The sequence below is a fragment of the Daktulosphaira vitifoliae genome, unplaced genomic scaffold (assembly GCF_025091365.1).
Source record: "Daktulosphaira vitifoliae isolate Bord-2020 unplaced genomic scaffold, ASM2509136v1 Scaffold_3, whole genome shotgun sequence".
In the NCBI taxonomy this organism is placed as follows: Eukaryota; Metazoa; Arthropoda; class Insecta; order Hemiptera; family Phylloxeridae; genus Daktulosphaira; species Daktulosphaira vitifoliae.
Window position 1 is genome coordinate 9447376 of NW_026099574.1, and position 12108 is coordinate 9459483.

Genomic DNA, 12108 nt, shown 5'->3' on the forward strand with positions numbered 1-12108 from the left:
TAGCTTATATTCAATAATGTCATATTTTATTGTATGACTATCTTAAAAATAATTTATGTATGCAATACAGCCACATCTCAAAATAATACAGTTTTACTTACTTGTAAAATTATAAAAGGCCATAAGTCTAACTTTTAGGGTTTAAGTGAATATATTCAATTAAACTTTTACAGTAAATGCAAGAAATATATTTCATAATATTAGAAGATGTCATACTATACAGTATGTTTGTGAGTCTTTAAGTTTTTAATTTCAAACTCATAGCTAAAAAAATCTGTAAAATATCCTAGTTATAAACTTCATGCGCTTGTTTTTATTAAGACTATAAATTTTGAATTGTGACAATCTTGTTCTAGAGGTGCGAATACACAACATATTTTAATAATTTTGTTTTTTATTCCATGATATTAAGTGCTATCTTATCAAACGCAACAGTTTTGTAATGATAAAATGTTAACTACTTCTTAATTGTGTTTTAGATAAAACTACAAGGCAGTAACTAGTATTTTTAATGAATTCATTGCTCATATACATGCACATATCCATAGGTAAAATTATTTTATAAGTGTACGATAGGAAGGCGAATGTAGTATGAACAAATTATTTAGTAAATGAGTGGTGGAAACTCACTCAACGTGTATTCTTGTTACCTAGTTTCTTTTTACTCGTATTTTAAAGAAATAAAGTGAATAAACAAGTTTAGTGATAATTGTTTTTAAGCATTAGCTGAATTCATGTAAGTTCGGGATGCTTAGTTACTAATTTTTTTGTGCGTATATTCATTTTTTTGTTTTTACTTATAGAAATCTTTAATTGTCATTTAATATAAAAATTATTATATTATTAGTATCTGTAGCCATAACAATTTAATAAAAATTGTTATGGCTCCATCACTGAGTAAACATATATCCAAAAAAAACGCTCTGATTGGAGGTGCTGTGGCAGGAGTACCTATAATCTTGTACCTTTTAAAAAAATGTGCTAATGAAAAAAAAAAAAATTCCAAAAAGTATGTGCATTTCATTAAGTATTTTTAAATATTGTTGAATATTATATATTACTTATAATATTTATTTGAACAGGTTGTTACCTCAAAGCGACATCAAATACCTCATAGTTGACGTAAGATATACATTTTTAATATTTTTAAAGTCTTAATAATTAAAAATATTTTCGTTCATGCAAATTGTAAATATTTAATATAATTTATTATGTGATCACATTAATAAAAATAATATTTTTGTTTGATATATTACTTAAAAATTAATAAAATGAAGTTATGTTATGTTACACTAAGATAATTGAAAATATTAATTTTTTTTTTTAAATATATAATTAAAAATAATAATATACATTATCACTTTACTAGAATTTATAAAACTAAATTTAATGACTTATTAATAACATATATTGAAATAAAAACTATAAGTCACTACAAACATTATTAATTTAGAGGGAAATACCTTTTGAACTAAAATAAGATACCTACATAACTAATTTAATATAATAAAGTATCAAATACTTATTAATACAAGTCTTATTTTGATAAAAAATCAAGGTTTATGTGCTTTGCAGTATTAATTACAATGTTTATTTTAAAAATTGATATTTTTTAATGCTTAAATGAGTAATTTATAGTAATAATTGGTTTATCATGATATCTCATCTAGAAAAATTTAATATTCCATGTGGATGAATGATTTTAATATCAAAATATAAGATAACACATAGATAAAAAAGTTATATTTTTAGAGTGAAGGATCAAAAAAGTTGACTTAGCCTTTTAAAACATTAAAATTAGTTACATTGTTTATTTTTTTATTAATTCTTTGGTTTTGCATTTATATTTAAAAAAGTAGAATTGACTGTACATAAATGTTAATGTTCATTTAATTTCATTCTTATAAATATATGTAATTGGCTTAGTTTTTTAATTTATTCTATTTTTTTTGTAGATTTTTGTGATGAATATTTAGGTTCTGATTTAAAAAAAATTATATAATTAAATATAAAGACACTATAACGTGTAAAATAGTATAAAACATATAATGTATTTGATGCATTTTCATTATGTTTCAAAATTAAATTTTCATCATTCCATATGTGTATAATTTAAATCGTAGGTTATGAATATTCTTTGGAGGCAAATATAAATAATATATATGAAATATTTCTATAATACTCAATGTTTTTTTTAATTATAATATTTTCTTTTAATTTCATTTGGCATTTTTAATATGTCAAATGTCAATGTATTCTTCGAGTCTAGTGCATTAATAATTTGTTCTAGGTGTGTTTAGTTCATTCTTTAAAGGTTAAATGTATACAATGTCAATATTATGTTTATAGTTGATATAATCAATGTGTATGCTGAAAATATAAGGCTATGAATAATATTGCTACTAAATTTCTTATTTATTTATAATTAATTTGTTTTTATTATCATTATTACTTTTTACAAGTTACATGAAGTATAATTAAACGATTCACTGATTTCTTTTTTTGTTATTAGTAAATAATTATATCATTTGTTAAATTCATTCTTAAAATTGTGTATAAACTAGTTTACTGCCAAATAAACCATATTTTATTAATATTAAATATAACAAAAATTTTATATAGTACAATTTAAATAAAATATATGAATATTTAAAGAAAAAAATTTACTGTTATTAAAAAAAGCTGAGCATTTTCATAATATCTTTTAATATTTTAATAACTACATTTAAAGCTGTACATTTTTTATCATTTTTTCTAAATTTATTTCAAATCACATTTATATTTTAATTTATTTTATTTTATTTTTTTCCATTTCAATGAGTAACAATATATAACTTTTTTAATGTTAATATACATTTTTCTTGAAAATTAGGAACTTTTGCCAAATAGGCTTTTCAAAGATATTAGTAAATCCATAAAAAATACTAATATTAAAATTACATACTATTTAAATTTTAGATCATACATTTCTAAAACCCCCAAAAAATGTAATCAATTTGCATATTATTTTTTTTATCTATAAAATAAATCAAAATTTAAAAATGATTTTAAATCAAACTTATCTTTTCAAATTTATTTTAATTGATTTTTTTCTGTGATCTCTTGTAACATTTTGAGATATTTTTTACTACGATTTAATTAGTATAAAAATAATAATTAAATATTATGAAAATTTGCTTTTTAATATTTTTTTTTTTTAAATATCAGTATTATTTTTCATTAAACCAATGATGATAAATACATTACAAAACACGATACATTTAAAAACATAGTCGTAGGGATAAATGATTTAAACTTCCAATTAATTTTTTTAATTCATTAATCTCATATGTATATAAATGTTTTTTTTAAAAGAGGAATTTCAAATTTAGATTACCAAAAATTTGAGCGACTTATGCCAATATATGAAGGGTTATCTTTTTTTTTAAAATTATAAAAGTGGGGATCAGAGAAATTACAAGAATTTTATTTTTAAATATTTGTATATCATTAACATATTTAGAGTAGGATGAAAAGAAAATTTTTTTGAGCGCGTTTTTCGTGAACAATGTATTCTCCATGAAAGAGATTAGTTTCATGTCCTGAGAATGACTTTTTCAAAAACACTCCTGAATTTATAATTGAGAATATACATCAATTTTAAGTAATTATTTATAGGATTTTTAATACTTACTATAGATTCTATAGCATGTGTAATTTAGAAGTACCGAAAGTCCTAGATATGAACTAACATTTGATACCATAGGAAAATTGTAAAAAAAATCAAAATTTAACAAACTTCAAAATGCTGTATACACGTAACTACTGAATTAAAATAAGAGTTTTTGGTATCAACATTTTTCTTTAAAACTTATCTATAAAATAGCTATCCTCAAATATTAAAAAAAATTAATTTTTAAAATATTTTTTGTAATTGTGAAAAATAGCATAAAACATATTTTAAATATAGCTCTATATTGTAAAAATTGATTAAAAAAAAGAAACAAGTATAAAATGTTATGTAGATCATAAGTTATATGAGTTGTCAATTAGATCTATGTATAAATTTATAATTTATTTATTAATTAAATGGTTATTAGCTGGATTTTGAATTTTTGATTAGATTAATTTTTTTAATATTTTAGTATAATTAATACTATGATGTAGTATTCTATGTCTGTCGCAAAAATAAAATATATTTTTTTTAATATAATTAAACGTTTATTAATATTCTTATTGCTCTACGCGTAAAAAATATTCCAGAGTTTAATTAAGCGCGGATCCCATTTACGAGGGACAGTAAATGCAAAGTAAATCAAAATACTTAAATTTTTTATACGAAAATAAAATTGAAATTTAGGAGAAGTAATACCCCCTTTTTATATGCTCATGATTACAGTTAATATCTTAATTTAAAAAATTGATGTATCAAATCATTTGGAGTTTCATATTTGCTATAGAGTTATATGGTAATATCTATAATACGTCCGATCAAGTGTCAATTTAAATTATTTTTGCGTCTAGCACTACCGCTATCGTTAAACTTTATATGTCATGACAACCTGTTAATTAATTTAAAAATTAATATAGTATCATGTCAATTCATCACTATTGTAAATCTCTAGCCACGTGGGATATCATTTGAAGTTTTAAAAAAAATTTCTATCTAAAAATAAACACTCAATTTTATTTTCATTATTATATAAAAACATTTTTAGGGCAATAGAAAAATAATTTAGCACCCTAAAAGTGTTTCGTAATAGATAGCATGAAGCATTATACTAAACAAAATTATAACAATATATCACTATAGACTATGAATTTTTTAGTAAAATAAGCATACGAATATTTTTGTTACAAAAAAATGTTCACCTTATTTAAAATGCAAGAAAAGAGGAAAATTTAAAAAAAGAATGTTTCATTTTTGTAAAATAAATTTAAAAAAAAAACACGGTAAATAGTTTTTATTTTTGGGATCCTTTAAGAAATTGTAATTGCAAAAATAAGTTTTTGGTGATAAAAATACTTTTTTCCTTCTTGATGCACGCACGTGTATGTCCCACGATGTTCTGCAAATTTAATATAAGAATAGGTTAGAATTTTAGAATTTTTTTCTCAAAAATAATCATTCATGAAATTAAATTTTATTATTTTGTTGAAAAATCTTTTTTTTAATCGTTATAGACTTAGTGATTTGATCTGATTATTTTAAGTATAATACAGAATTATTCATTTATCATAACTTATTTAATTAATCGAAAAATAAAAAAATATGTTGAACATTTTTTTTGGTTTCTATTATTCAAATATTTTTCTCAATTTATCAATCATGAAGTTTATCACTTATGCATTATAAGGTATAAAGGATATTAAAAATGCAACACACATTAATTAGCTTATTTATTAGATAACGATCAAATAAATAAAATAATGACTGGTCCATAACAACTTTTACCAAAGTTATTGAAATTTTTATACCTAATCAAGAGGAAGAGTGTAGCCTAGAAAATAGTGATAAAAATAATAACGTCCACATCTCGCCTCCAGTCATCTCTATAAAATACAATAGTGGTCCAATAGTTATCGTCGACTAATAATTTTCTTAGTTTAATCATTATCACTTAAATAAACTAATTAATTATGTGTGTTGCTATTTGAAAAAATTAAACCTGAAATCCTTATAAGTTATAAGGGAAGAACATAAACATGTTTAATGATTGATACATCGAGAAAACATGTATCTAAAAGAAAATAAAAAGAATTTTAATGTTTTTTTATTTTTCGATTAAGTGGTTCATGATAAATAAATCACCTATAAATAATTAATGATTCTATTTATTTTCATGTCAATCATACTCTATGTCATAGAGTTCAGTGTTCACATTTTGTGTAATTTTCGTTACAAAAAAATAACATTAAGGCTTTTACTATTATTATAATTGTAATCTATTTTAACATTCTATAGAATGATAATGGAATGGTATATAGAAATAATTACAAATTTAATTTCTTAATTATCATATTTTTCTTTTCATAAGTTTCATTTTTAATTAGCATTTAATCATGATCTTAATTCTATTTAAATTTAATTTTAATGAGATATTTATTTTCGTCATCTCAAAAAACCTTTATTTACTTAAACACATAAAATATGGCCTAATCGCCACATTTTCAATATGTTTATTAAAAGTTATTGCTTTATTATTAATTTTAAATATGATTGAAGAACTAATTATTTTTAGGTATAATACTATAATTCTAAGTAATTATAAAATAAATCTTGCTGTTTTTATTTGAAAATATTTAAAAGTATCTGTTTTATATTAACTATCTTTCTGTATTACAATAACTTAATTTTTTGAGTTAAATAAATATATTTCTCTTTAGAACTCTTTATTTTTTTATATATGCTTAAAAATGAAAAAGTCATCTGGATTAGATTTATTTTCAATATTTATTTTCTCTACAAAATATTAAGTGCACGTGAACCATCTATTATCAGTACTTGGTTATTTTTTCGAAAATAAAAAATATTTAATTATGATTTATTGTTATTTTTAATTATAACAAGTTTTTAGTTAACAATTTTAAATATTATTTTTATTAATGTAGAAATCTGCTGCAACAAAAAATGCAAATAAAGCACATGTTGATGCTCGTTTTTTAAAACAACTATGGCGAATTTTAAAAATTGTCTTTCCTGGAGTAATGTCTACAGAATTTGGATTTCTGATTCTTGTTGCTGCATCATTAGTTGCTAGATCATATAGTGATATATGGATGATACAAAATGGTACAATGGTTGAAACAGCCATTGTAAATATGGATCAACAATTATTTATTAAACGTTTAATATACTTCTTTGCTGGGATGCCAATAGTAAGTATATATGCATGTTATATTTTATATAATAAATTAATGAACTCAACATTTATAAGCATAAGATATTGTTTTCATTTTATTAATTTAAGTTATTTTGAACTATTTATTAAGAACTCTAAACGTAGTTTAATTACAATAAAAGTAATAATCCTTTAATACAAATCTTGATTAAAGAGAATGTACAAACTAATGTAAACATTTATATTTAGTATTTTAAAGTTAATTTGTGTTGTTTTGTTTGCAAAATGTATAAAAATATAAGAGTTCCTATTATGATAGTATTACATACTTAATTAAAACACATACAGGAAATTCTCGGTGATAATTTTCTACAATAATCTGATTCTACTGTTGTTTGAATATTTAATATTATGAACATAAAATATCTTTATTATTGATAAATTACAATGATTTAAAATAAATTAAAATGAATGTTTTCAAAAAGATTATTACGACAATTTTACATCACCAAATACAACATAGATAATTATTAATTAAAATTTGTAATAAATATATCCAGTGGAATATTGTAATAGAACTAAAATTTGAATAATTTTTTTGGTTTTATTACTTCTAACTTAAAATTCATTTTTATTTTCTTTTAAAACATTTGAATATCTTTACTACCTAAAACAAACATTATTCTTGTTCATGGATTAGTGTAAATAAAGTTATTGATTATAATTTTTTTGTATGATCTAATAAATATATTCAAATTAATAGTTTTAAAAGAATTATATATATTTTAATTATTTTGACAATTTTATTTAAATATTATTTAGATTTCCATTGTAAATAATGTTTTGAAGTGGAGTATAGGAGAATTAAAATTGCGACTTAGAACACGACTAACAAATCATTTATTTGAAGATTATTTAAGGTATTTTTCAATATTTTTTATGTAAAATATAAATTTTTTAAATAAAATTTCAAATTTTATGTAGAGGTTATACTTATTATAAAATGAACAATTTGGACACCCGAATATCTAATCCTGATCAACTTTTAACAGCTGATGTTGATAAATTTTGTGATATGTTCACTGACCTTTATTCTAATATTTGCAAACCATTTTTGGACATAGTAATTTATGTCTATAAATTAACAACAACATTAGGCTTTCAAGTAACAAAATTAATTTTCTTTTTTTTCTAAGAATTTATGTAAATACTTCCTACATTAATACTGTTTTTTTTTTTTTTACAGACACCAACTGTCATGCTAAGTTATCTAGTTTTTGCGGGAACTCTTTTAACATATCTTAGAAGGCCAACAGGTCGGATGACTGTTATAGAACAAAAATTAGAAGGAGAGTATCGCTATATTAACTCAAGATTAATTACTAACTCAGAAGAAATAGCCTTTTACAATGGCAATAATAGAGAAAAATTAACTATATTAACTGCTTTTAATAGATTAGTGCGTAAAGTATTTAGAAAATCATATAAGCTAGATAATATCATCAGATAATAAATGTTGATGTATCATATTTATTATTATTATTATTTTCATGATGGATTCATTTTCATACTATCATTTAATCTTTAAAAATTATTATTACTTATCTTTATTTTTATTGATATATTATTAGCTTTTGAAATGTAAACTCAACTATTGATAGTTTTGATTACATTAGAATATTAAATAAATTATTTAATAATTACATTTATTAACAATGATAAACTAATGTTTGTTTTTTTTAGACAAATCATTTGAGAAAATTTTTAGAATTTAAAGTTGGTATGGGTGTGATTGACAATATTATAGGAAAATGTAAGAATATTTACTTTAAATTAACTTTTTTATTTCTATTTTATATTTTATACAGATTTTACTAAATTTATTTTAAGATATTGCTAGCGTGGTTGGATTTTATGCTGTTAGTATACCTTTCATTGATAGTAAATCTTCTATGGCCTTACTTTCAAAAGATGAAAGATTCAGAGTAATATTTTATTTTAAATAATTATTAGTTGTAATAATTAATTTTGTTATTATTATTATTAAATTTCAAATATTTTTAGAATTATTATACTATGGGTAGAATGTTAGTTAAATTAGCTGAAGCTATTGGTCGTCTAGTTTTAGCCGGACGTGATATGACACGTTTAGCTGGTTTCACAGCAAGAGTAACTGAAATAATGACAGTACTTGATGATTTAAACAATGGTAAATATGTTCGAACGATGTTAACAAATAATGATATGTCAAATAAAAGAAGCCTTGTACCAAACTCTGGCAAAATTGTTACAAAGGATAATATAATTAAATTTGAAAAAGTACCACTGGTAACCCCAAATGGAGATATTCTCATTGATGAATTATCATTTGAAGTTAAATCGGGTATGAATGTATTAGTATGTGGACCAAATGGTTGTGGAAAATCATCTTTATTCAGAGTTCTCGGTGAGCTGTGGCCCATGTTTGGAGGTATTTTGACAAAACCACCAAAAGGAAAACTCTTTTATATTCCTCAGAAACCATATATGACCTTGGGTACACTCAGAGATCAAATTATCTATCCACATACAAAGTATGCTTATACTTTCAATTCTATTTTTAATTATTGTATTTCAAGCATTACTGCTCTTAGATTGTAGATTTTAGCTAAAGATTTTAAATATCAAAGTCATAATAAAAGAAATTAAAAAACAAGTTAACTCTATAAGTACTATATTATATTATGCACTATGATTAGAATATAACATCCAGTATAACTGTGTTACTGTGCAATACACAGTTTAGAGTTTTAAAAATATTTTTAAAATAAAAATCTTATTACACTTAATATGAGCAATTATCTCAGTTTTTGCTTTTTCTGTAAAATTTTTTAATAGAATAGACAATAAGAACATCCAAAATTAACTGATTATTTAATTTTTGATAAATGGTAATTATAACTCTTGAACTATATATGGACATCATAGCAATTTTAAAAAATAATATTGTAATAACATTATTAAAAAATTTTATTAGGAACATTACATTTGATATAGTGTAATAATTATTTACTTATTTACATATTTTTTAGAGAAGAAATGCAAAGACGTGGTAAATCAGATGCAGATATTGCAATGCACTTAGAAAGAGTACAGCTCTCTTACTTATTACAGAGAGATGAAGGGTGGGATACAGTAGCTGATTGGATAGATGTATTATCTGGTGGAGAAAAACAGCGGATTGCTATGGCTAGACTTTTTTACCATCGACCTCAATTTGCAATATTAGATGAATGCACCAGTGCTGTCAGTGTAGATGTAGAGGGATCAATGTATCAATATTGTCGTGAAAGTGGTATAACACTTTTTACCGTTAGCCATCGAAAATCATTATGGAAACATCATGATGTAAGAACTAATCTTAGATAGCATTTAGAAATGTATTAATGTTCTAATGAAAAATGTTAACCTATATTATTTATCACTTAAAATTACCAATAGTTAAATACAAATCTATTGAATAAATAAAAACCCAGTACAGTGAGGTGGCGGCAGAGTGGGGTCGTGGCATAGTTGGGTCTAGTATAGATGATATCTGACAGTGATTAAAATCACTATCATAAAAAACGCTTCGATGCAAATCTGTAGATAGTGTTTAATTAAAAAAAAATTTTTGTTAAAATAGCATATTTTTGAATATGGTAGCCATTTGCACATAGGTCGTCGGGACAAATTTTTTTTTTCATTTTATAGTATATAACATAACCTTTGATTTGATATATGTTTAAAGGACGCAGTATTTCCGGAACATTTTCAAAATTTAAGTTGAAAAAGTTATTTTTTGTAAAAAAGTTACTGTTTTAAATCGCCCCAGTTAGCAGAATAAGTGTTAGATTTTCAAAAAAAATTATATCAAGTGAAAGGGGAATATCTAAGGTTTCAATACAAAAAAATATTTTTTTTATTTGTTCATTTTTGAAAAAGTTATGGCAGTTTTAAGTACAAAAAACATCCCGATAAAAGGTAATTTTTATCGCAAACATTACATTTTTTTTAAATTTTCGACAGCCATTTGCACATAGAAGATAAGATGTCGGGACAAATTTTTTTTTTTATTTGATAGTATATAACATAACCTTTGATTTGATACATTTTTAAAGGACGCAGTATTTCCGGAACATTTTCAAAAGTTCAGTTGAAAAAGATCTATGTTTTTTTTAATATTTCAAGTTTTGAACGCACCCTATATAAGAGGAAATTGTCCAATTTTAATAAAAAGTATGTCAAATGAAAGATGTACTTATAATGTATTTTGAAAATGAATATTTGTGCTGATATATACATTTTTCAAAAAGTTATAGCATTTTTAAGTTGAAAATTTAAAATCGAAAATTGAAAATTGTAACACAAAAATAGTGTTTTTTTAACTACGGCAGCCGTTTAAATGTAGAAGAAAAAGTGTCGGGACAAATTTTTTTTTTTCATTTTATAGTACATAAAATAAGCTTTAATTTGATATATGTTTAAAGGACGCAGTATTTCCGGAACATTTTCAAAAATTAAGTTGAAAAAGTTAATTTTTGTAAAAAAAGTTTCTACTTTAAATCCCCCCTAATGAGCAGGTTAAGTGATAGTTTTCNTTATTATTTATTCATGTATTTATTTTTCAACAATAAAATGACAAATTTTATCTTAAAATAATTTTTAACTTAAATTTAAATTATTAAAGTTATTAAATGTTAAATATTAAAATATATACATTATTAAAAAACACAAAAATAGTGTTTTAAGTTATAAAACAAATATCATATTATGTAAGACCATTATTTTTTATATTTAACTTTCATTAACCAATCCTTGTAAGTATAATAAATAAATTAAAAACTAAAATTAAGTTGTATATGATATGACATTGCTATTTAATAATAATTATTCTATATTATAATATTATTAAATGAATAATAATTAACACTTAATATTCCTTTTTTTCAGTATTACTTGCAAATGGATGGTCGAGGAATGTTCCAATTCAGTAAAATTGATTCAGAAACTGAAGAATTTGGTTCATAGACTACTTTAAATTGTATATTTATTAATTCTTGCCTGGTACTTGTGTATCAAATTGGATTTTGGTGTTTTTTTTATTGTTCTTATGAGTTTTTATAATTTTATCAATATCAAATTATTTATTTCTCATTATTGTTATGTATCAATTTTAAATACATTTTACCAGTTAATGTAACTCAAAGTGTTTATTAAAAAAAATTATAAATAAAATTATTATAATTATAATTTTTTTTCAGAGAAA

General features: G+C 22.2%; 1 protein-coding gene across 3 annotated transcripts; it reads left to right on the forward strand.

The window, feature by feature from the left end:
• Positions 1-483: 483 nt before the first annotated feature.
• Positions 484-12042, forward strand: LOC126900397 (ATP-binding cassette sub-family D member 3). Of its 3 annotated transcripts, none has more exons than XM_050676077.1 (12): positions 484-769; positions 848-1009; positions 1083-1122; positions 6592-6858; positions 7644-7741; positions 7806-7986; positions 8068-8280; positions 8565-8634; positions 8712-8806; positions 8886-9394; positions 9893-10208; positions 11793-12042. In XM_050676077.1, the coding sequence occupies exons 2-12, from the start codon at positions 882-884 to the stop codon at positions 11868-11870; spliced, it is 1995 nt and encodes a 664-aa protein (XP_050532034.1). In that variant the 5' UTR covers positions 484-769; positions 848-881; the 3' UTR covers positions 11871-12042. The 3 variants fall into 3 exon arrangements, with proteins under 3 accessions (XP_050532034.1, XP_050532035.1, XP_050532036.1); XM_050676078.1 differs by having other exon boundaries at positions 484-736; positions 804-1009; XM_050676079.1 differs by having other exon boundaries at positions 484-736.
• The last annotated feature ends 66 nt before the right edge of the window (positions 12043-12108 follow it).